This window comes from Primulina eburnea, chromosome 10 (assembly GCF_022965805.1).
Source record: "Primulina eburnea isolate SZY01 chromosome 10, ASM2296580v1, whole genome shotgun sequence".
NCBI lineage: Eukaryota > Viridiplantae > Streptophyta > Magnoliopsida > Lamiales > Gesneriaceae > Primulina > Primulina eburnea.
In genome coordinates, this window is record NC_133110.1 from 5,462,108 (window position 1) to 5,488,736 (window position 26,629).

General features: G+C 32.1%; 4 protein-coding genes and 1 long non-coding RNA gene across 6 annotated transcripts; 2 read left to right on the forward strand and 3 right to left on the reverse strand.

Annotated features, from left to right (window-relative positions):
* Positions 1-2,057: 2,057 nt before the first annotated feature.
* Positions 2,058-3,407, reverse strand: LOC140803793 (MLP-like protein 43). Its single transcript, XM_073159667.1, has 3 exons — positions 3,199-3,407; positions 3,076-3,084; positions 2,058-2,498 (listed from the first exon to the last, which is right to left on the reverse strand). Exons 1-3 carry the CDS (start codon positions 3,386-3,388, stop codon positions 2,242-2,244), a joined length of 456 nt encoding a protein of 151 aa, XP_073015768.1. The 5' UTR covers positions 3,389-3,407; the 3' UTR covers positions 2,058-2,241.
* A 1,525-nt stretch (positions 3,408-4,932) lies between these two features.
* LOC140803611 (kirola-like) lies at positions 4,933-5,781 on the reverse strand. The gene is made up of 2 exons (XM_073159513.1): positions 5,547-5,781; positions 4,933-5,384 (listed from the first exon to the last, which is right to left on the reverse strand). The coding sequence occupies exons 1-2, from the start codon at positions 5,734-5,736 to the stop codon at positions 5,119-5,121; spliced, it is 456 nt and encodes a 151-aa protein (XP_073015614.1). The 5' UTR covers positions 5,737-5,781; the 3' UTR covers positions 4,933-5,118.
* A 3,846-nt stretch (positions 5,782-9,627) lies between these two features.
* Positions 9,628-12,233, forward strand: LOC140842754 (rho guanine nucleotide exchange factor 8-like). Of its 2 annotated transcripts, XM_073210877.1 has the most exons (7): positions 9,632-10,123; positions 10,272-10,388; positions 10,549-10,703; positions 10,810-10,884; positions 10,976-11,242; positions 11,334-11,654; positions 11,767-12,233. In XM_073210877.1, the coding sequence occupies exons 1-7, from the start codon at positions 9,901-9,903 to the stop codon at positions 12,208-12,210; spliced, it is 1,602 nt and encodes a 533-aa protein (XP_073066978.1). In that variant the 5' UTR covers positions 9,632-9,900; the 3' UTR covers positions 12,211-12,233. The 2 variants fall into 2 exon arrangements, with proteins under 2 accessions (XP_073066979.1, XP_073066978.1); XM_073210878.1 differs by lacking the exon at positions 11,767-12,233 and having other exon boundaries at positions 9,628-10,123; positions 11,334-11,660.
* Positions 12,184-12,670, reverse strand: LOC140842755 (uncharacterized). The gene is made up of 2 exons (XR_012120479.1): positions 12,580-12,670; positions 12,184-12,397 (listed from the first exon to the last, which is right to left on the reverse strand). It is a non-coding gene; the product is annotated as an uncharacterized lncRNA (long non-coding RNA).
* A 2,075-nt stretch (positions 12,671-14,745) lies between these two features.
* LOC140842756 (aldehyde dehydrogenase 1-like) lies at positions 14,746-22,754 on the forward strand. Its single transcript, XM_073210880.1, has 9 exons — positions 14,746-14,963; positions 15,534-15,676; positions 19,962-20,345; positions 20,446-20,535; positions 20,651-20,824; positions 20,907-21,044; positions 21,309-21,446; positions 21,534-21,595; positions 22,259-22,754. Exons 1-9 carry the CDS (start codon positions 14,861-14,863, stop codon positions 22,530-22,532), a joined length of 1,506 nt encoding a protein of 501 aa, XP_073066981.1. The 5' UTR covers positions 14,746-14,860; the 3' UTR covers positions 22,533-22,754.
* Positions 22,755-26,629: the final 3,875 nt, after the last annotated feature.

The following is a 26,629-nucleotide window of genomic DNA, read 5'->3' on the forward strand; positions in this document are numbered from 1 at the left end:
CACGTGGATTATAAGTTTGTCTCGGTACCGTTGTGCGCCTTAGTCGTCTTTAAATAATTTGAATTTTCGACTAATTTAATAATTTGGATTTTAGCTTTAGTTAATTTATTTAAATTGTTTGATTTAGTTTTAATTAATTTATCTCCCCTCAATTGACTTTATTAGCCTAAATTAGGAAAAATAATTCATATTCTAGTAATTAAACATCGATCTCTGTGGGTACGATACCTGGACTCATCTCCAAATAATATTACTTGACCTAGTCCGCTTGCTAGATTTATTCCCAACCGAAATCGTCGGTCAAGGCCCAAACCTTTAATTTTTATTCAAGGCGACCGAAAAATTAGAGAGAAGAATGGAGAGTGATTTTCGAATTTTGAGGCTTGGAGGCTAGGGTTTCTTTGTCTCCTACTTAAAAGACGCATCCATTACCTAATTTCCATAATTCAAGATTTAAGTTAAATAAACTTAATGGACTTTGTTAATTAATTGGACTACTCAAACTAGTTTAATTAGTTATATTAAAGTCTATTAAGAACTTTAATTATTTAGTATATTGGTCTTGTACTCTTACAATCCTATTAAACATACTTTCCATTACATTTAATTTAAAATTTAATAAACTCGACTTTTGAGTTTAATAATTTAAATTCTCAAATTTTATAAATTCGACTCATTGAATTTATTCTCTACAAATTTTAATTATCATAAATTCAACTCCTTGAATTTATTCTCTCGTAATTTTATAAAAATTCAAGGAGTTGAATTTATTATCTCAACGAGAACAAATGATCAAGTGCTTGTGTGATCCTCAATGGTTCATGGGTACAGCTAGCCGTGGGTTTACAACTCTCTGTGATTAAAGACATTTTCCTTTATTCGAGCTTACCCTAATTTTCCTCATTCAATACACCAACATTTGATCATGAGAATATTAGAAATCATTTTCTGATTAAACACATCGAATTATTGTAAGAGCATCTAGTAACATCGCTCCATGATTCCCTAAGTATCACTGATAGTGCCTGCAAGAACTAGTCGTTCATGATTAATGTACAGTACGGTCCTTCTATATCATATATCGATCGAATCTGCAATAATTGGTTCATCGAGGGTTGCGTATTAAATTCGATAGCTATGTGATACAATCATAAAATATTCATAGGGTCATGTCATGTATATCTTGAGAACTATTTTCCTAATGTACATCTCACACTCCGACATTAATTACATGCAAGGAGCAATCAAAGAAATCGAGAAAAAGCGATCATCTCCTTAATTGGTGCGATGCATGTGATCACTGTCTCAAGGAATTAAGCGACACAGACAACAAATAATCTACGTTGTCTAAATTGCGTCAACTTAAAATTCCAAAATCTATAAATGTTTTCGAAGCTTTTAAATACCAAAAATAAAACCAGTGGATTAAATAAATTAATATTAATTAAATTTTACAGGTATGAATTATCGTTATTTATTGAAGCTATCAAATTGCGGAATCAGGCGAGCATAGTCTGTTACGTAAGTTTACTTTGGGGCGTTCTTTCCTTTTTCCTTTTTTTTTATTACAACACATGTGGGAAGGGAGATCGAACCTGGGGAACCCGCTAATCCGACAAGGGGTGACCATTGGGTTACATGACTTGAAAATTTGATTTTTACCATATATTAACTAAATATGCTTGGTTGTTTAATAAATTTTGTCAATAGCTTAACAAATCTTTCGAATTATTTTGAAATCGTTATATTATATAAAAGTTTTGAAAACAAAATTAAACATTTTAAATTCACACGTGCAACACACGTGCACCTTACTAATATAACAAAAGTATATACGTGAAAAAAGTCAATCAGACTCATGCTACTTAGATTCAATGTCCCAAAGGATCAACCGAAAAATTAAAAGAGCTGGGGAAGATTACTCAATTGTTGAAAAATTAGTCGATTTCAAGAATCCGACTCGTCCATGGATAGAAGTAGAACCATGCCAAACACTTTCACGAGGATATAAAAAAAAAAAAAATACATTGATACTTTATGTCACGTTCTCAAAGAGCAATCAAAATAAAATAAAATTTTATTAATCAAGCACAAGTACATATATCATATTTGTAGAACAACACAACAATATCAAGCTTATAGTTTCCCCTTCCATTCAGCATGCATCACACCTTCTATTACCACGTAGAATACGCTTTATTTTCCATGCATAAAGTAGATTATTTAGTTTATATTCCCGAATTATCCGAAAATATGAGTCTCGACTTCTTTAGTGAGATCGATGAAGAAACCGATGAGCGAAATGGGATGTTGATTCTCCGGCTTGAGCAGCTCGTATTCTACCGTCCACGTGACGAAATCGACTCGATCTCTGGTTTCGACATGCATGGTTATAAGCATATTCTTGTAGTACTTCAACAAATCTCCTTCAAGCATCTTATAGGAGATTGTCTTTTTGACCTCGTCTATGTCTTGACCCAAGAATTTTAATGAGGGTGATAGAGATATATGGGACAAGAGATGGCCAAAGGGGATACCAAACTTGATTTTTGATATTTTTTTAAAAAAAAATTAATTAATTATAAAAATGAAATTTTTATTATTAAAAAGATAGTCAAGTGAATTTATAAGACATAATTAATGAAAAAAATAAAATAAAATATAAAGAATAATATTGTTTAATCCAACGCTGATTTGATTGATGTAAGACAAATAACCAATACATAAAATACAAAAACTTGTGTGAGACGGTCTCACAGGTCGTATTTTGTGAGACTGATAGTGTGAGACGGTCTCACATGTCGTATTTTGTGAGACTGATATCTTATTTGGGTCATCCATGAAAAAATAATACTTTTTGTGTTAAGAGTATTACTTTTTATCACAGATAAAGATTCGTGAAACCGTCTAACAAGAGACCTACTCTACATAAAATTGCAACCAACAATTTAATTGAATTGAACTATGAATCTCATGCATCAAACCAACCAAACGCAGTCTAAAAATATTATTATATATAGTTTTATACGTGGATGAGTTTTTTTTAGCTCAGTGAATTTTCATTAAGAGGTATTAGCTTCGAATCTAACCATATCCTAAATTTTATAAGTTTGATAATTTTTAGTTCGTTTTTCATCGAAGATCTAATAAATATAAATCAAATAACAAAAGGGTGGTTTATGCAATTTACCCACTTACCAAACGTATATTTCCATAGAATGACAGAGCCATTGGTACCATAGTCTCCTTGATGTAGCTCGCAAGCTTGAATTTTTCCTGGCGTGACATTGGACAAGTGGTGTGGCTTATTGCTAATTAGGTGATGAAACACATCCCCGCCGGCTTTGAATGCTACTTGGGCAATAAGCTTGCATGGTAGTCCGGCCATTTCTTTTGCTATAATTTTGTTTTATGAAATATCTTCCCCTGATTTATATATATATTTACCATAATTTACCTTGTTAAAGAATTTAACTTTTGGGTCTTAATTTCTTGTCTTGTTTATAAAATAACTTTGATAGTGGCCCTTTTCATAAATCTTTGTATATATTAGTCTTGTCTCTAAGATTTTGTCCACTCAAATTATAGATTTGATTGGGAAAGAATATTATTTATTTTTTTAGTGTTTGACAATCAGGATTATATAATATAAACATTAGTCATAATTTAAAATATATTAAATAAAAAATAATAATTAATATATGTAAAATAAAAAGAATATTTCGAGAATATGTTTTTGGCGTATGATTTGAAGTAGATGAGTTGAAGATATGAATGTTGTATTTGGTGCAAAAATTGCACTATTTTAATGTAAAATTTGTAGTAAAATAAATTTTGTGTTTAAAGATGACCTTAGTGGAGCTCCAAAACTCAGCTATTGTACCGTCTTTTGGACTAGTGGCAAGAGTGATGTCAAAAAACTCATGAAATGTTGGATTCAAATCCTATTTGTAGGGGTAATTTAGATAGTTTAGATAGGAAATCACTACCTGTGGTATGTTTTTAAACTTTCAATTCGACAATACTAACCAATAGGCATGAGAGTATTGATTTAGTCCGATAATTTTGTTCACTTAATTATTTTCGTAAATCCCTTTTTTCAGCTCAATTTTTGGCCTTGACTTTAGTTTTTTTCCCCTCCAAAATTAAGAAGATCAAAACTTTGTCCAAATTTGTTGTTCTACCTGTGTGATTACAAAACCAGCTGTGGTCGTCCCTATCAATCAATTTTCTATCAAGTAGGAGGGAGAGGAAAAAGGAGCTTTAGGGATTTTATATATATAATATTTGAAAATATAAAAATAATAAATTTATAAATATTAATCTGATATCAAAGTTTATTTCTGGCTTTATCTCTGTATAATTTATTATGTAATTTTGATTGTGTGAGCTTACTAGTAATCTTCATGCTTCTATCCGTTTTTTCTGAAACTTTTCCATATTTTATCTCAAAGCTCACACGTTCTTTCTTCTCTTATTAATTTTTTAAAAAATATTTATTTCTTCATATAATTGAATTATGTTGACATGTGAATAACGTTTGATGATTACCAGTAGTTATACACACACTAAGCGGCAAGGCCCCCCACAACCCACAAATTGTATGATCAAATTATACGAAAATAAAATTAATTATGGCAAAAACTTGTGTGATACGATTTTACGGGTCGTATTTGTGAGACAGATTTCTTATTTAGGTCATCCATTAAAAACATATTATCTTTTATGATAAGAGTATTACTTTTTTATGTAAATATGGATAGAATTGACCCGTCTCATATATTAAGATCTGTGATAGTTTTAAAAGTTTCTTCTCTTTCGTCCTGCATTCTGTTCTCCCCAACATGGAAAGCTTACTGAATAGTGGATCAATTACTCACATAACATCACACTCTCGAAAAGTAAAAACAAGTAAAAAAAAATTTACACAAGTTAAGCCAAGCCCAAGAAAACATATTTCTTATTTGTACGTAGGACAGTACCACATAACACAAAGCTCAAGTATACTAGTTTTCTGCATGTATTTTTCCCCGTCCACTCGTGTTCAAATTTTATTATTACATTTGCACACTTTATTACTTTCCACAGACAATTACATAACTTGATAATGTTCAAGAATTATCCGAAAATATGAGTCTCAACTTCTTTAGTGAACTCGATGAAGAAACCCATGAGCGAAAGCGGATGTGGATTGTCCGGTTTGAGCAGCTCATATTCCACAGTCCATGTAATAAAATCCACCCCGTTTTTGGTTTCAACGTGAATGGTTATAGTCATATTCTTGTACGTCTCCAATAGATCTCCCCCAAGCATTTTATAGGAGATGGTCTTTTTCACCTCGTCTATGTCATGGAGTAGTTGTTTGGCAGTTTGTTCCTTCCCATCTTTGTGCATGTATATATAAATAAAGAGTGGTCAGATATTAGGAAGTTTTACTCGACTAACTAATAAAAAAATACACAGTGTTGCATGTGGTATTATTATTTTTAATTTAATCAGATAATACTAAACAATTAACACGAGTTTTATGCAATTTTCCCACATACCAAGTGTATAGTTCCATTCGATAACGGAGCCATTGGTGCCATATTGTCCTTGGTGCAAGTTACATGCTTGAACTTTTGCGGGCGTGACATTAGACAAGTGGTGTGGCCTATCCCTCACCAGGCGGTGAAACACATCCCCGCCGGCTTTGAACGCTACTTGGGCAATAAGCTTGCAAGGTAGTCCTGCCATTTCCTTCTTTCTTTTCTTTCTTTTTTATATTAAGTGCGATATCTTCTTCACCTGGGTTTATCTCTATATATACACCAAAGTTTATATTTCTTTAATGAATTTAATTTGTAGGTCTTTCTTGTGATTTTCAATAAATGATTTCGATTGTGACCGATCCCATAAATCTTTGAATGTATTAGTCTTTTCCCTAAGATTTTATCCACTTAAATACTAGATTTGGTTAGGAAATTAAATATATGACTACAAGTATTTTTTTATCTGAACAAAGATTTATTAGGAGAGTTACTCCATCATCTTCATGTGTTTATCAAGTTAAAATTTCTTGTTTTTGAGAACTAATGGAGCTGCAGGTAATATCTGTCACGGCGTGCAAAGTATGCCGTTAACGAGGTGTTTGAATTAAGCTTAAGCTTTTTCAAAGTGTGCATGTCGCAGTTAGCATATTCACGACGTGCGGAGTGTTATGTTAATGACGTGCATTTGTTAATATTATACACGGCACAAGGTGCGCACTGCGATTAAGATTATTCACGACCTACAAAGTGTGTTGTTAATTAGATGTTTTGTATTAATATTATTCATAACATATGTCGCGCGCTGCAGTTAAGTTTAATCACGGCTTAAGGAGTGCGTTGTTCACGCTGTGTATTGATATCCATGAACAAAAAATCCAAAACTCAAACAATTGGGTCACACTACATCCATCCATCAACACCTCACTCTAGCAAAACAGCAAGGTAACACATAAAAACTAATTAATTCAGTTCTCTAAAAGAAGAAAATTTAATGAAGTAACAAGAAATTCACTTGGTAAAATGATTTCTTACCTAGAAAAATATATATTACTTTAAAATTAGTAGAATCTACATCATTCACACAAAATTATAAATATTGTGCTTCATGTTGCATCATCTAGGAAAAAAAACATTTCATCATTTGGTCAAATAAGGTCTACTTTCTTCACAAAAACCCTGTCAACCCAAACTTTCCAACAAGATCCACCAAAAAGAACATGATGCACTTTGGCTTTGGATCTATGGATACATTCTAATTTCTGCAACAACTTCATCAACACACCAATTAAACAACTTACATTTAGTATTATCACATATATCTCCACTACTAAAATTCTTCAAAGTTTATTGTATATAAAAATACAAAGTTAATAATTGTATCATGCTTATTTTATATCATTTTATGCTTTAGAAAACACATAATTGAAGAGAGTTATCTAAGTTGTAGCTAGGTCCAAGAATTGAAAGCACAGTTGGCTAGAGAATTTGATATGAAGGATTTGGGACCAACAAACAAGATTCTAGGGATGCAAGTTCATCGAGATAGAAGTAAAAGAAAGATTTTGCTTTCCGAGAAAAATTATTTGAAGAAAGTTTTGCAACGCTTCACATGCAAGATAGTTAGCCAATATCGACCTCTCTTCCTGTAAACTTCGAGTTATTTTTCGAGATTGTCCTAGCAGTGAAGCAGTGAGGATGGAGATGTCTCGAGTACCATATGCATCAGCAATGGGAAGTTTGATGTTCACCATGATCTGTACAAGTCCGGACATTGCTCAAGCAGTGGGAGCAGTTAGTCGGTATATGGCAAATCCTGGACGAAAGCATTGGAGCACTGTCAAGAGGATCCTTAGATACATTAAGGGTACCTCAAATGCTGCATCATATTATGGAGGATCAGATTTTACATTCAGGGAATATATCGATTCAGATTATTCAGGTAATCCTGATAAGAGGAAATCTACTAGCTGGCTTTCATTTATGGATCGGCTGCTGACAATACAATGTGCCTCTGAAAAGGATTGCTTGAGGAGAAAGATTATTCAACTGATAGATATATATTATGATGCAATAGATGCACCTAAAAGTGGGAAAAAGGTTGGTTTTTGGAAAATTTCTTTATAAGAATCTGAGATTGCTATGATAATTTATTTACTCACGTTCACGTATCAGCGACCCTTAACAAACGTAAAGAAAACACTGAGTTGCCACTTTAACATAATTCAAGATGGTGCGTTCGAGGTCAAACAACCAGGTACAACACACGAAGGGCCAGCCAGTCTAGTTTGACCAAAAAGCACGAATCGACCATTTACGTGAAGAAGCACGAATCAACCATTTACGTGAATTCTGAGAAAGAACCAGCAATGCCTTACCGTGTACCGTGTTCGAAGTAGGGAAACAGACAAAAATCAACCATTTACCCGCCGCCCGGAAACTAAACCCGACATACACGTTCTGCACAGCATAGAAACAGTCACACATCAACCATTTCTCGTCACCACTAACAAATTCCGAAAAATTCCTATAAACAATGCAACAACACGCACGAGCAACAATTGCATGAAAAAAACAGTAAAAAGAACAAATAAAAAGGAATGAAGATGGGGAAGATGAAACCAACTCACTTTTCCGGTCGTTCATCTCGACGGACATCATCTTCGCTGATTCAGATTCGAGCACAGCAAGCCACAATTTTCGGCTCAAAAATTTGTCTGCTATACGAACGGTTTCAACAAGATCAATCCCCGCTTTAAGAGAAACTGTAATTCAATGAAAAATGAAGGCACAAGTCTCCAGCTCACGTCTATAATTATAGCCACACGGCACTTGAAATAATCCCAATATTGTGAGTTACAAGCTGGTTTGATTCAAAATAAGTGCCAAATTCATGCAGCAAACATTCAGAGCCTTCAAAATTTAGATCTCCGTAAAAGGGTTTGTTTTAATTAAGTAATTAATAATTAAGATATTACTAATCTTTATTCGATTATTTTGTTTGTTATCTAGATGGTTTAACGATGTTCGAAAAGTTAAATGTAAGTTTAAATGCTTTTTTGGTATTTTTAATAAGCTTATTTTGAAGATTTATATGTTTAAGGAGTTCAATTGAGAAGCATGTAACAATATGTTTTTAATTAAGAAAATCATTTTTTAACATTACTAAATTATTCATTTCTTTGTGAAAATCCATTTATAATCAATAATATTATTAAAGAATTCGATAATATTGTTCCAATTATTCCTCATGTAACATATTAGGACATTCCACGGGTAAGCCGATTTGGGCTTATTTATCAGATTAAGATATTATTGATTGATTTGGGTGTAATATTATGTAAGTCTAAATGTGTGCCGTTTTACAAAAAAAAATATAGGTGGTGGTAATGTTACAACTCAAATACATATAAACATATAAGAGATAAAGATTCAGTTTAATTGTTCTACCAAAAAGACAATTATTGATAATTATTACATTCCATAATATATATTTTAATAATTGCACTTCTTGCGATCAATAAGAATTAAACCCCTAATCTTGACTATGATATCAATTTAGAACCGAGTACTTGTCATTTTATCAAAATTTATAGTTAATATTTATAGTACAACTCAAATATATCAAACTTAATAGCAGTTCAAGTATTACGTTTCGATTGCTCTACCACTAGAGACACACAAAAAATCTCGTTAGACAGTCTCGGGGATGCATTTTTTGATACATATATTTTATTTGGGTCATTCATAAAAAAATATTATTTCCGTCAAAAATATTACTTCACAAAAAGCAATATTTTGTTATTGTAAATGTGAACAGAATTGATCATATCACATTGCATTCTATTTGCATAGACAATTATTGTACCATCACATTACATAATTGTTTTAAATTTAAAATTTATAATATATTGAGTTAAAATGGATATAAATTTTCTTTAAAATAATTAAAATTATATTAAAAAAAGAGAATATTGGTGGAAAATATATATATGGAATAAAGTTGGGTTTAGCTATGTACGATTTCCCGGGCTTTTTGCCAGAGTTGAAAAGCTAGGCCACTCGTTCCCTCTCTCTTGTTTATTCTTCTTTTCTCCCATTGATCCAATATGCTTCCCACGTTCAATGACAGCTTCTCAAGATTGAATTTTTTTCTTATTAGAAAATCAAAATCATTAAACTCGGTCACGAAATTTGATAAACTAGGGAAAATCAGAGAAACCCTTTTCCCATCTTACGATTTCCTCGCGGAGAAGAGGGGTTTTTCCTTGTCTATTTTTCCTGGTGAATCGATTTAAGAGGCTTCCAATCTTGATAGATTGTTCCAATGTGTTTGGTATTTTTGGATTCAAGTTAATGAGCTTTGAAGATTATGGTCAAGGAAGAAAGGAGCGTACATAAATCCAGGTCTTTTCAATTTCGGAAAATGTTCGATTTCATCAATCAGCATGATGAGAAGATAGAAAATATGCGTGAAGGTGCGGCATCGCCTGAGGTACCGGAAGCTCAACAAGTAGATAGTGATTTGGATAAAAGCCCCGTTTCTAAATCGATACCTAGATTAGGGAATTGCAAAAGGGAAAGGCCGGCTTCGGGTAATCTTCAACCTCACATTTGATTCAGTTTAATCCAATGTCATGCAGTCACTCACACATAATGATACATTCTTGGTTTTTCGTTTTTATTCTTGTTCGTTAATGATGCGTGGGGGAATTCGATATTAATTATTTCGTTCGGTTTTAGATATGGAATTGATGAAGGAAAGATTTGCCAAGTTGCTTTTAGGAGAGGACATGTCCGGTGGAGGAAAGGGTGTTTCCTCTGCTTTGGCCTTGTCGAATGCCATCACAAATCTTGCTGGTAAAGTTTCACATCAATGTGATTATGAGCAGAAAAAAAATAATAATATATGGGATTGCTGTTCTGATATTACAAGGCCAAATTAGATTTTCGCGGTTATTTTACCTCCTTCTTAGGTATGGTGTACATTAATTAGCGACCCATGATCAAAATCTTGCAGCTTCTGTCTTCGGAGAGCAAAGTAAGTTAGAGCCAATGTCTGTAGAGAGGAAGGAAAGATGGAAAAAGGAAGTAGATTGGCTTTTATCAGTGGCAGATTATATAGTAGAATTTGTTCCTTCTCAACAGAAATCAAAGGATGGAACAGACATGGAGGTAAAATATCATTTGTCATTTTCCTCAAGAAAAGGGCAATATTTTTCATGAGTACTCACTGTATTTTATGATAATATTTTGCATGTATTTATTTCATGTTTCTTAGATAATGTTGACTCAACAAAGGAGAGACCTTATGTTGAACATTCCAGCCTTACGCAAGCTTGATGCAATGCTTATCGTAAGAATATGCTACTTATGTCTCTTGCAAAATCATTAATTTCTTTTACTCTTGTTACTTGCCAGACGTAGTATTGAAATTATAACGGCAGGGTATCCTGGAAAACTTTGAAGGCCAACAAGAATTCTGGTATGTTTCAAGAGATGCCGATGAGTCTGAAAAAGGGATCCAAAGAAATGATAAATGGTGGCTGCCTACAGTAAAGGTTCCCCCGACAGGACTTTCAGAAGAATCTCGGCAGTTTTTGCAAAAACAGAAGGAAGCTGTAAATCAAGTATTGAAAGCGTCCATGGCGATAAATGCTCAAATACTTTTAGACATGGAGATCCCGGATAACTACATTGAATCGCTCCCCAAGGTGTGTGGGAAAGGAGAATATTTCTTGTGTTAATGTTCATTAGAAAATTATTATCGTTTTTATGATCTTTGTATGTGCTGGTGTCTTGCAGAATGGTAGATCAAGCCTAGGTGAACCGGTCTATAAAAACATTACCATTGAGTTCTTTGATCCTCAGCAATTCCTTTTGACAATGGACATGTCATCGGAGCACAAAGTTCTTGACCTAAAGAACAGAATTGAGGCATCTATTGTGATATGGAAAAGGAAAATGCACCAAAAGGATGGGAAATCTGGATGGGGTTCGGCTGTGAGCTTGGAGAAGAGAGAGCTTTTCGAAGAACGAGCCGAAACTATCTTACTCCTTCTCAAACATCAATTTCCCGGAATTCCTCAATCATCACTCGACATTAGTAAAATCCAATACAACAAAGTATGAATGAAAATAAGAAAAAAAAAACATTTGATTTCTATCTTTTCCGATACCAAGAAACCATCACTTACTATATTAGCTATTTTGTTAATCCCAAGTTCCAACATTGTAGGATGTGGGGTTGTCAATACTTGAAAGCTATTCTAGGGTACTGGAAAGCTTGGCCAATACAGTGATGTCTCGTATCGAGGATGTCTTGTATGCAGATTCTCTAGCCCAAGATCCATCACTTGAAGCTGGAACGTGGAATCAATCAACAAAATATTCCTCTCAATCACAGCCACTAAGCCGAGAAGATGAGGCCGGGAATTTGAGTTCTGCAGCAGAGACTCCGACAGGTTCAATGACTTTGTCCGATTTCATGGGGTGGGATGTAGAGCCTCCCGTGACAAAAATCAGGAAGAATCATTCCACCGGTAACTTCTTGTCTTCTACTAGTCAGGATGAAGAAGAAATATTGGTGACAAAACCTGCTCTTGTTAACATTATCAAGAAGTTATCTTACACTGATAAGATTGAGATGAGTAGTTTGAGAAGTCCTACTTCTCGACATTGATTCATTCGCGGATAAATATAAAATAGATACAGATAACTGTATGCAATAAGCTAAAAGAGAACAAAGGTTTAACCTTTAATGTACAGATGCTGATAACCTTTGAGTCGTCCATCAGTTGAGTTAGCTTAATGATTGCCCTTCCTTCCAATGTTGGATAGGGAAGCACAAGTCGCCGGTTTATTTCACCCTACCTTGTGAGGCACTGCCCCCATGAGGTGATCAAAGGTCCAGATTTAAACACACATACACCCCATGAAGTGATCAAAGGCCCAGATTTAATCACCATGTAAAATCAATGGCTGAGATCATGTGAGGGCACTGCCCCCACAGGTAGCATCTACTCTACCACAAGTCGCCTGCCTTTGGTACTTGAAGTGGTTTGTATTTGTTCCCTTCTTGTATCTATGAAACTTGTCCAATTTCATTAATACGGAATTTTGTCATTGTTTCTTAATTTGCTTAGGCATAGTTTGGTACGCATGATAGGATAAACATGTGATATATAATATAAGGATAAGTTAAGGATAAATAAGATGTAGGATATTATATTTAATGTTGGTATGATTTTAATAAGAGTGATTAATTTATATATTAGATTGTAATGACAAAATTAACCTTATCATAATAATTTTTATAATTTCAAATTTGTTGCTTGAGTTCTATTTCTTATTTGTTCATGCGCCGACAATGTTTGCATGATTTATTTTTATTTTACCTAATTTTATATATTATATAATATGATAATTGAGCCCTTAATTTTGTGAGCCAAGTCAAATATAAATTTTTAAAGTTAATCGAGTGATACTAATAATTTTATTGAGATTCATACAAATCATTTATATAATTATCTCGAGTTCATTTATATATTTATCATATTATATAATATATAAAAATAAATAAAAATATTTATTTAATTTTAATTTCTACCTACAAGTAAAATGAGAGAACAATAGGGTTTAGGATTTTTATATATTGAGGGAAATTAAGTCATTTGTGGTGTTTTTATCATTAGATTAAAATGATCACATCTCATTTAAGGGATAATTTATCTCTATATAAAATTATTTATCACGGGCTCATGATAATATCATGAGCTTTTAAAAAATGTACCAAACATGGGATAAGAGATGATTATTTATCAATCCATCTCTTATCCCATGTACCAAACTATACCTTAGTTGATTACATGGCCATCTTCTGGATTACCATGGAGCCATATATGTAATATATTCTTGCAAGTATTATAGGAATAATTTTCCGACTCTGTCGGGTCGGTAATGGGTCCGGGTATAATCATACCTGGCCAGTTCCCGACTCTGTTGGGTCGGGCATGAATATGCTTAAACGGGTATTAGGTTGGATACGAGTATTAAATTTTAGAAAATTATATGATAATGATATGTTTTGAACTCTACTTTATAACAATATAGAAAATTATATCATTGGACAAATATTTTTTTTTGAGGCAAGAATCGACAAAATTTATATCATTATTTATTTGTAGGTAATTATTATGCGTAAAAAATGTTTCAGTTTGTCATTTTTGTGTTTGATTGAATTGATTTTGTAATAAGACATTATGGAATTAATTTTATTTATTTTTGTTATAAACGTACTATTAAAAATGTTAAATGGTGGGTCAAACTTTTTAAATTTCGGTTATGAGTCGAGTCAAATATGAGGTTAAGTTTTAACATGTTAAAATTAACATAATTTTTTCCTAATTTTAACATACGTCCTCGACCAATATTCGACCTATTGTGATCCCTAAATGTACCATAATCATTAATACCATAATCATCAACTCATGTGTATGTATATTCTAACAATGTAGCATTGATATGTCCGATGTATCATTTATTACACTTGGTAAGCAAAAAGTTATGAAATTGAAAGGTCCAAATATTAGCATAGAAAGGGGCGGAATTTGGAATATCCAATTTGATGTTGTAACCAAATTTGTCATGATAACAACCTGTCTGCCACACTTATCAACTAATCATTATTTTTTTGACAAAAACTTGTGTGAGACGGTCTCACGGATCGTATTTTGTGAGACGGATCTCTTATTGGGTCATCCATAAAATAGTATTACTTTTTATTGTGAATATCGGTAAGGCTGACACGTCTCATAAATAAAGATTCGTGAGACCGTCTCACAAGAGACATACTCTATTTTTTTATGAGATCGTTTCACGTCTCACGGATCAATTTTTTTAAACGGAACTCTTATCTGACTTAAATTATGAAAAAAATATTATTGTTGTTTTAAAAATATTACTCTTCACACTCTGTATATAAATCAGATCGATATGTTTCATGAATATAAATCTGTAAATCCGTCTCACAAAGTACCTGGATTGTTTTTTTAATCATTCTTATTATTTTTTTAATCGAAAAAATCAATTAGAATAAATCCAAATAGATTTGTTAATTTTTTTTATTTTTAAAATTTAAAAGTGTGACCCACACCCCAAAAAAGTATTAAAAATAGATCCAACCAGAAGCCCATGGGCCTGCTGTGTCAGATAGATTCCTTGAAAATTAGGCATCATCTCCCCGTGTTGTCTCGCTTCCCACGTCAGGCAATCATCTTCTCTCTACTCTATTCTTTCCTATTCTCCTCCAGTTTAAGCAGAACAGAACAAATATGACTGTGCAAGCCAATGAATTCATGGAGTCTCACGCGAAGATTCCTGAAATCAAATTCATCAAACTTTTCATCAACGGTGAATTCGTCGACGCTTTATCAGGTTCCTCACTCCTCTCTCTCTATTTCCGTAACTGCTTTTTTTTTTCCAAATCTTCTGATTGATTCGTCAAACTGTTCGATTTCATTCTATCCTCACTCTAATTATATAAAGCCTGCTAGTTTTACGCGGTTTACGGCGGAACTTCTAGCTCGTTCAGCTGCAAATTTATGCGTGATTTTCATATAAGTGTTGTGGAGCAATGATAAGAACATGAAGATATATACTGCTCGTTTCGTCGCTTGCAAATTTTTATACGACAACTTGGAAAACATGAAAGTTCGTTCAACATGAGACTGTTTTTTTTTTTTTTTTTCCGTGGTCGTTTTCAAGAGGTTGAATAAAATATCGCCTCAATATTAAATTATTTGATCGAAAATGATACAGATTGGCTAGCTTTGCATAAAACGGAGTCACATAGACCACTAGGGAATCTTTCGCCGTTCACTGAATCTGGTCGGCGTTAAAATTATAATATTGAAAATTTAAGTTAAATTTGACAAAATTGAGTTTAGATTAATACATTTTGGGTGTAAAAATTAAGGTGAAATGTGTAATTGCGTGTTAAATCAGGAAAGAAATTTGAAAGCATAGATCCGAGAACGGAAGAAGTGATTGCGAACATTGCTGAAGGGGACAAAGAAGACATCGATTTAGCGGTCAAGGCTGCACGGGAGGCCTTTGATCTTGGTCCATGGCCTCGCTTACCCGGACGTGTAAGTCATTTATTCACTTCTTTTCCAATGCCTATATATATATATATATATATATATATATATATATATATATATATATATATATATATATATATATATATACATATATATATATATACATACTTACTGTAACGTGGCAAAATTTTTGTTTTATAATTTTTATGTAAAAAATATACGTTATTTTATTAAGATATGATATTTATAAAAGTAAAAAAAAAAAAAGATATGATAATTATATAGATATTTTATTTGAACTTTTACATAAGAAAAAATCGAAAAAAGACTGAAAGTTGTAACAAAATTACTAATAAATTCATATCAGCAAAGTTAGCTAACAAATATTATAAATCATAAAATTATATATAAAAAAAACTTTGTTATCGTATTATTGTATCAAAGTTAATTAGTATGAGGTGATGAAGTTTAATAATATAGAAGTATAGATAAGATGTGACTCAACGTATAATTTCAACAAGATCTCGTATTCGAGTCATGTGAAGAAAAATTTATGTAATGAGAAAGCTTATATACCATAATAAACCTGATTTCGTTGTGCTGTTAATTTGGGTTTAATATGTTTGATGATTCGGTTTGAAAAATATGGCATGGAATTAACAAGGAAGATTGCGACAATTTGTCGGGTTAATAAAATATTTGATCGTGGTGAAAATTTTTCATTTGATAATTTATTTGACTGAATTAGCATGTGAAATTTGTATTTTGAGGAAGATCAAACATTAACTGAAATCTATTTGACTAGATAGATTTTGTGAATTATTGTTTGTCGGTGCAAGTAACATATTGCGGGGAAAATTTAAGATATTCTTAGTGTATTACCCTAATTGTGCGTGAATATTTAATAATAGATATGAGATTCATTCATTTTAGATGTATTCTTGTATAGTAGTTTCGAAAAAGAGACATCTCATTATCCCATGTTACACAAATAGTTGTGGTTCATAAGAATAAATAATGTTTTTTGAGATAATAATACACTTGATATAGATACAACTTCGATATTTGTATATGAGTCAAGCTTGTCTCCCATCGTTATGTATCTATTTAACTTATTTAATTGGCTTTGTCGGATGGTTGGATTCCACAAATTTACTGTTGATTAATTTTAAATATTTCATGTAGTTAATCATTTTATTAATTCATTTGGCAACCTTACATGTGAATTGAAATGAAAGTTTTGGAACCCAATCAAAAATAGGGGATGAGATGATTTTTTTTTTTTTTTTTTTTTTACTTTGCCATTCTCAAAGTAGTGGTGGCATGACCCGTGTCAATGGTAAGTTTGAGACGAATTTTCGTATCGGAAAAAAAGTTTAGTGGTTGCCCTGAATTTTTCAAGGTATTGATTGCTACATTGAGAAAATATTGTGAGTAAAAAAATCATTTTTGGAAGGTATGAAAATAAATAAAAACATGGTTATGTTTGGACAAGTATGTATAAAACATTTTATAAAAGTATTTTTTTAGAAAATTTTATAAAATGTTTTAAAAGTTGTTTTTATGAATAAATATGTATTTGAACAAATATTCTATATAAACGTTTTTAGAGTTGAAGACAACTATTTTAAAAAAAAAAGATTTTAAAGACCATTATTGTATAAAAATTAGACTTGAAAGAACATTTTTTTTAAAAAAAATATTTCAAAATTATTGAAAAAATCTACCTGAAATTTCTGTAATTGGAGAGGCGTCTGATTTGCATGATAGCTCATGCTTTAAGCCCGTCCTTATTTCAAGGTGCCGACATTTCACATATGATTGGACTTACTGGCGTCAATATCTATTATTTATTTTAATCGCTACTACAATAGCTCGTGCGTGGCTAAGTCAATATTTGCTTCTTTTTATTATTTTCATTGAATTTTTTATTTGTCATATGATTTGTTCATATTTTATGATAATTAAATAAATTTATGTAATTTTAAATATATTAGTGTATATGACACAGCCTTGATATATCAAGTGATTTTTCATAGCAACAAAATCATATAAAAAGAGATAATTTTCATTTCATTTATTTGATTTTTTAGATTACCAAGTAAAGAGGCCTATACATAGTCTGATTGTCGTCGGTCCCCTACCACTTCATTAAGATAATTTTTATTTGAATTATTGGACATCCCAAAAAGTAAACCATCTTCTCAATAAAACAATCTCAAAGCCATGTTCAGTATACAAATAACAAAAAAAGAAGAAGTTAGGTCCAGTGGAACGGTCTTGGAAAGATCAGACTTGTGGCAGATTTGACTAATTTGGATCTGGGATTTTTTTAATGTATATATTTTTGGGGAGGGTGTCACGAAGTTGTGTTGACACCCCTATTTCTCCAATATCCACTAGTTAAAATTATGGGCATGTCGGTATTTTGGTTAGATACAATTGATTATCACTATTACTAATGATCTGATTTTGAGTGAAATATACCGATTTAGGTTTCTTTTACAATTCTTTAGATGCAGGGCACAATGGATTTAGGTCGAGGAGAGACATGGTTTTAGGGGGGCCGTACCATTAAATTTATGTCAGAAAATTCAAAATTATTTCAAAAATCATCAAATGAAGTGTATTAAAAGGATAAAAGAAAATTATGTCGTCTATAACATCCTAAGCATAATCGCTTGGGCAAATAATTTATGGTCCATTGATTTTTTCTATTTTAGGCTTTGATCCACTGAATTTTTAAATCTTAGTTTTAGTGCACTAATTTTTATTTTTAAATTTTTACTCACCTTACTCTCTTTTATTAATCTTCGTCAAAATACTCTCTTTCCCAAAGTTTGTACATTTTTCTTCAACGGAAGATGGGAAAATTATTACAATTGGGTATCAAAATCAAAACTTTATCTCGAATTTGGGACCTGAATACCAAATAGAGTTCAGACACGAAGGCAACAAGAGACGAGTGAATGCGATCAGGGGCGGATTTAGTGTAGGGCGAACGGGGGCCACGGCCCCCCCAAAAAAATTTAAAAAAATTTTTTAGCGACGATTGTGACGGAAACCGTCGCAAAATGCGCGACGGTTTTATCAACAACCGTCGCTATATGGCGGCCACGGCCCCCCCAAATATTTAAAAAAAAATTTTAGCGACGGTTATATAGAAACTGTCGCGGTTTAGCGACCGTTTTACAAAAACCGTCGCAAATTCCGCGACGGTTTATTGTATCCGTCGCCATATTGCGACGGTTTTCTCTAAAACCGTCGCAAAGGTGGCCCCCCCAATGCCAAAATCCTAGATCCGCCCCTGAATGCGATCACCCCTCAATTTTCAAGTTTCGAAGTGGGAACCCCAAAAAATTTTGAGTTTTGAATCGAGCTCGAACTCGAATATATTTAATTTGTACTAAATTCAAATTTTAAAGTTTTACTAATATTTGATATTCTATGAATAATGACGTATAAGAAAGTCCTTGAGGGAGAAGGCTACAGAGAGAGTCAATTAACGGGAGAAGGTCTCAGAAACTTGAACCCAAAATGGGGATAACTCATGATCGTTACTCTAAATCTTTATTCGTCAATGGTGTGAGATATCTTAGAGACGGATAGCTGGTAATTGTTAAGAAATATTTTTACAGTAAATAGACAATAAGAAATTTCCTCTGTGTTTTCCTAGATAAAAGTTTTCATATAAGTTCTAATCTAAATAAGAAACTCAATTCTTATAGAAAAAGTTTGTATCATTGCATGTACAATAATTTATAAATCATATACATGGGTGGTTGTTTAAACTCTCAGTACCGACTGCATTTTTTTATGAATTTGAAATTATGAAAAAAAAAAGTCTATTACAATTTAAAATAGATGAACATAGAAAAAATATTTTAGTAAATGTGTATTACTAATTTTACAATATTTCTTTTTTTCATTTTTTGCTGGTTTTATTGCTATCCGACATTTCATGGATGAAGCATCGACGATTTTGGCATTATGTACGTTAGGTGCTCTTATTTTTGTGCAAGTTATTTAAAAACCATGGTTTTAATTTTATTATTATTTCTTGTACCAAATTTAATCTATTTTTATAATCATCTTTTTGTTGGAATATATGTGTCTATTTAAGAAATATTGTTACTTGTGCATGTATGTCACTCTCTATATTTACTTTTTGAACCGTTGGAAAATGCTGACCCCTTGGCTAGCTTGCATTTACGCTCACGCAAACTGTTTTGAGTTGTTGATATCATGTAGGCCTGCAGCTTAATCCAAATCCAAGCTAAATATCTAATAATGTATTAAACCTGAATATGATTCATGTTTTATGTGGCAGGAAAGAAGAAAGATAATGCTGAAATTTGCGGACTTGATTGATGAAAATTTGGAAGAGTTAGCGGCCTTGGATACAATTGATGCTGGAAAGTTATACAACATGAACAAGATACTAGACATTCCCGGTGTGGCAGAAACAATACGTTACTTTGCAGGGGCAGCCGACAAAATTCATGGGGAAACGTTGAAAATGTCTAGGGAACTACAGGCATATACTTTAAGTGAACCCGTTGGTGTCGTGGGGCATATTATTCCCTGGAACTTCCCGTCTACTATGTTTGCAATGAAAGTTGGCCCTTCATTAGCTGCTGGTTGCACTGTGGTTGTTAAACCTGCGGAACAGACTCCTCTCTCTGCTCTTTTTTACGCTCATTTAGCAAAGCGCGTAAGCTTTCTTGTGAATTATTGCGATTTAGTATTTATGTGGGTTCTCATGGATTTGTTTTACACAACGCGAGCCCGACTTGTTAAATATAATGCTGCAGGCTGGAATTCCAAATGGAGTACTTAATGTTGTGACAGGATATGGACATACGGCTGGTGCCGCCATTACCTCTCACATGGACATTGACATGGTCATATACATTTGTATTTTTTTGCAATGCAATATAGAAAAGTATTTAAATCCTAAATTTTTTCCCATGTATCTCATATCTGAGGCCTCATCTGTTTATTTGTTCCTTTGTTCAGGTTAGTTTTACGGGTTCTACAGAAGTAGGGCGCCTTGTAATGCAGGCGGCTGCGTCAAGCAATTTGAAGCCTGTGTCACTAGAACTAGGAGGCAAATCGCCCTTCATAGTTTTTGATGATGTAGATATCGATAAAGTTGCAGATCTAGCTCTCCAAGGAGTTCTATTTAACAAGGCAAAACAAACTTTATTACTATTTGATTTCTCATATGATACCATTTCTCATATGCAACCCTAGTAATGCATGAATGTTCCAGGGTGAAATATGTGTTGCTGGCTCCCGCGTTTTCGTTCAACAAGGGATATATGATAAATTTATCATCAAGCTCATTGAGAAGGCAAAAACATGGGTGGTAGGGGACCCTTTTCACCCAAATGTTCGTCAAGGACCTCAGGCATGTCTTCGATTTCCTTAGTAACTATCCGAAAAATTAAAAATGAAAAGAAATAAGAGAAGCAAATCAAGTTTCTGTTACTTTTAGTCAGAAACAATTAACATGCCAAGAAAACTGTGGAAACCCAGTATCGAATTATGTATAAATGGATTACTTAGCTGACGCTAATAGGACTTCCAAACTTTTCTTATGATTTTAGTGTGAAATAATGAATTTATTCGTTAATTAACTCTGGGAAATACTTTTTTGGATGTTAATTATAAGGTTGATAAGAAGCAATATGAAAAGATACTTTCATATATTGATATTGGAAAGAAGGAAGGTGCCACTTTGTTATATGGTGGAAAGCCATATGACAGAAAGGGTTATTACATTGAGCCAACAATTTTCGTAAATGTCACAGTAAGTATTTTATTTTTATCAAGTTTCTTTTATTTTGAGTAAGACATATGATGCGCCACATATATATTAATTAATCTATTTGTATAGGACGATATGACTATTGCAAAGGAAGAAATATTTGGGCCTGTAATGTCAGTTCTCAAGTTCAAGTAAGTTCATTTTTTATGTTCTTCTGAGCGGTAATAAACAATTTGATCCCCTTGGCTCTATCACATATTGTTCACAGTTTGATTGTTGTGTCTTAGCTTCACTGTTTCATTTGACAAAACTATCCTTGGGGAAAACTACTATCAATATATTTAATTAAATTGGTCCAAGAATCGGCACTACACTGCCACTCAACTTCTCCCGAAGGGGAAGAGGCCTGGGTTTGATCCAGGTGATGACGGGAAAACTCTGTGAACAAAAAAAGGGTCCAAGAATCGTAAATCGTCTTAAATATAAACGTTTATGCACTATCCCCCACCATCCACTATCCATTTCTTTCCTACAAAACACTATGAACCACTGTAATCTCCAGTATTCCAGTATCCATTTCTTTTAGAAAAATAGTATATATTATACGTGAACGTTACGTTCATGCGTTTATGGACTAGAATTTTAATGTTCGAAAACTGAGGAAAAATAAACATATGATGGAGACAATCATTGACATTCTTTTTAATGTTTTCGCTTTATAATTTTAGAAAAGGAAGTAAAATGGAAGGTGTCCTCAACACGAAATTTTATATTTCATGATATATCACATATTTTTATACATGTGTGTGTGTCTGTGTATATTGTGCTAAGATTCATTCCAATTGAATTTGTAGGAGTGTTGAAGAGGTGATAAAGAGAGCTAATGGTACGAAGTATGGATTAGCAGCTGGGATTATGACAGATAACTTGAATACAGCAAACACAGTCTCGAGATCAATCCGAGCCGGTGTTGTTTGGATCAATTGTTATTTCGCTTTCGACAATGATCTTCCCTACGGGGGCTATAAAATGAGCGGATTCGGAAGAGACTGTGGACTGGAATCTCTTCATAAGTATCTTCAGGTTAAATCCGTCGCAACTCCCATTTATAATTCGCCATGGCTCTAAGTTAGTTGCATGGCTGGATCCTTTTTGCTAGGCCAACTTATTTTCTATTGTGTGATATAATAATATTAATATTCATGGTGAAAATATGTTTTAGTGATTATAAATTTATATTTTTGTATATGGAAGGTGAGATTATGTAATCAGACATCAGTATGTCATATGTACTTTATTCCAATCCTGAAGTATAAATAATTTATGAAATAAATTTTTTTGTTAAATATATATCAGAATTCAAGAAGAGTATGTCACTCATAAATAAAAGATCTATCCTCCGGTTGATAGATAAAGATTTTATACGGAATAAAAGCTTGAGATGTACCCAACATACATTCATTATATGTATTGAATGTGCATATTGTTGGTCCCGATGTGGTACAAAATGAACTCGACATTTTTTTTTAACCGCTGTTGCAACAAAATTTGACGTATAACTGAAATATGATAACATAGTGTCTAAAGTTTGATTTTATCTTTATATGATAATTTGGCTCACACACCATGTTTATGCAACAGCATAAATGTTTCTCAAGATACAGCTAAAACTGTGATAGCACTCCAAATCACATGCATTGGTGACATAAACAAAAAATTATGCAGAAATATGCAAAATGGACGAATACGAATGAAATGACTATTTCGGTGTTGAATGAATTCCATTCTTCAGGCAAGAATTTTGTCAATGTCTTTTCAATAGTAGTAGGGGCATATTTCGAATAGTTGTGTTTATTGGATTTAATATCATTAATGTTCTAAATCGAGTCTCATTTGATAGTTCAAAAATTATGTCTACCAACTCCAACACTCGTGTCGTCAAGTTTGGATAGAAAGTTATATTGGTTAGCCTTGAATTGTGTGTGATGTAATTTGATGAAGTAATATCTTGTTAATGAAAACAATTATAGAAAACTATACATTTTTTAAAAATATGTTGATAAGTTCATAATGAAACTTAATCTTATAGTTACAATACAAATCTATTGTATGACATGTATAAATTAGTGCGATTGGCACCTCGTGCCTTCCATTAGCATTTTAAAGATTCCCCTTAGATCAACTGTTATAAATTTTGAGTATTAAAAAAAATTAAAATGATTTAGAAGAATTTGAAATATATATATATATATATTAGATGTTCCGTTAATAATAACTAAAACAACAATACAGACCTAAATTTATTTTACGCCTAAAACATATGACAAATTGACAAACATGCGTAGGCTCCATTAATCTCATAGAGAGAGAAATTTTATATCACTACTCATTTTTACCACTATATCATTTTTGTACTTCTTGTACTACGATACAGAGATAATTTCTTGAATTTTCATAAGTTTTATGAGAACAAAATTTAAATTATTTGCAACATATATTTATTTACACACAAAAATACAAAATTTGTTCATATTATTTTAAAATCGATCACTTTAGTTGTCAATATTTCCCCTATTTGTAAATATAAAATGGTCCATCAAGTATGCTTTTGTTATAGATTTAATGTCTATATAAATACAAAAACTTCTATGAGATCGACTCGCGGATTAATTTTGTGAGACAGATCTCTGATTCGACTTGAATCGTGAAAAATATTAATTTTTTATATCAAAAATATTAATTTTAATTGCAAATATGAGTCAAGTCGACCCATTTTACAAAATACTTATTCTATTAAACACTCGCTATAGAAATCTATGTGGACACCGCAGAGATATGATGAAATTGTACATCCAATAAAAGATGTCGCAACATAAGAGTATTATTTATTAAAGAAACTATGTTTTGTTAGACAATGTGATATATTTGAATTTTCTCATTACTACCAGCTATAAGTTTTGTAAACAAACAAGTCTTCAATCTTACCATTGATGTCAGAGTCAAGCTCATAAGTTCGATTCGCATTCATTAAAAAAATACAATTATTGAGAAAAATATTGTTGAAATACAATAATTATCGTATGAGATATCACTTGTAGTAAAAGAGGAAAAAATTCATTCCTACGCTACCTGAATTGATTTGAGTCAAATTTTTAATTATTATAAAATGATTTTTTTATTTATTATAAATAAAAATGTATATATATAAATAATTGGTATTGATATTATTAGAGGGTTTGATATAAGCTATATATGTGTTAATATAACATTAATGAATTTATATTTTTTATATGGGCTCTCTTATTTTTGGTTAGTATGGACCAAGGATAAATTTACGAAAATCTTTCTTATCTACAATACTACCCCTAGACTATTTAAATTTCCGTAAACTTATCCATAGTCAATACTAGGGTCAAGTCCTATGGGTTAGTTTTTGTCCCGTAGGTTCTTAAGTGGTCTGGAAGGAGTTGGCTCATGATGGTTCGAGCATGACTCGATGAACTAAATTAATATAAACAGCCTAAGTTTTAAATTTGAGAATTTTATATTAAAGTTAGAAATTGTTCGGGATTAAAACACATTAAAAACGAATATTTACGAATTAATTAAAAAATCTAGTATTTAAGCTAAATAAAATTATGGAAAATTTAATTTAAACTTAAATAATTATTTGGGACATGTTAGAGCCAAAGAAATTAAGAAAAAAAATAAAAAAACGTGAAATTTTATGTTTAGGGATAAAACGGTCATTTTACACACGAAAATTAGTAAACGTCATGACAGTGCTCAAAATACTGTTTTATATGCTAATATGTTTATTTAATGTTTAAAGAAAACCCAAAGGGTAAAGAAATGAGTTCGGATGCAGACATGAGGCGAATGGCGATGGTTACTTTTGTTCGGAAATAAATGGAAAAGATACATGGTAGTTTAATTTAGATGGAAAATTGACAAGAAAGGAGAATATAATTAAATTTGTAACATATTTTACCTTTAAAATAGATATATACAAAGGATAATTTTGGAATTATAAAAAACACTTCATATGCATGTCAAAACATTAGTTACTCCAAGGGACAAAATGTTTTAACTTTTTGGAAGGGTGCAGATATATACTTACCCCAAAAGGTAGATGAGGGGTTTAGACCCAAATGTATATATTTTGGTTAGGGATGTCAATTTCCTCTGAACCTGTTGGAAGATCCGATACTCGACCCGAATATAAGAGGGTATGAAGGGATTTTTAGACCCGATTAAATAATTGGGTAATCGGGTATGGGGATTTTCGGGTTCGGGTATGGAGGCGGGTTTAATATAATCCGACTCACACCCGACCCGATTACCCGTTTAAATTAATATATATAAATATATGTGTATATATATATGTATGTGTATAGTAATTATATTTATTTCTATTAAAGATTCATCTTCTCAAATCCGAATAAATCGGAACTTTTTCTTTTCTCTTCCCTTTCACTTTCACTTTTACATTTCAAGGTTTTACCACTCTTTTATTTTTCATTCAATTTCTCATCTTCTCCACTGGCAAGTTTATTCCATGTTTGATTTCAAAAATTGAAAAATACTTTATTTCTTGATTATGGTTCATCGTATTCCTTAGTTCGGAGATATGTATGATTAGTTCGAAGATGAAAACATGTGTTCCTTAGTTCATTGTATTCCTTCTACAATGTCTAGTGATGAAGACATGTACGATTAGTTCGGTGATAAACCGATCTAGTTTGATTTTGGGTTGATAATGTTTACATATGATTAAATTAGGGGTAGTCCATAGATGATTAATCAATTGAATTATGAATTTTTGAATATAATGTAAATTCTACTATATTTTTGTTGAATTGCATACTTTTGTTCAACTAATATAAAATATTTTTAATATTTTGTTATTTTTTCTATAAAGTTTCTTTTGTAAATTTTTATCTTTAATAATTTTAAATATTCATAACTTCATTGAAACAATTTAAATTTGAAAAAAATTCAATTGTATATGATAATATGGTATTTGGATAGGGTACGAGTATCCGATAATCCGATAAGTATGGGGATGTGGATGAAATTCAATATCCGATGGGTATGAGGATGAGGATGAGGATGAATTTAATAAATGGTTATGGGGATGGATATATGAAATCCGACCCATACCCTACTCCTTGTCATCCCTAATTTCGGCGACCATAACACTGCCACTCTTTGCAAGGTACGAA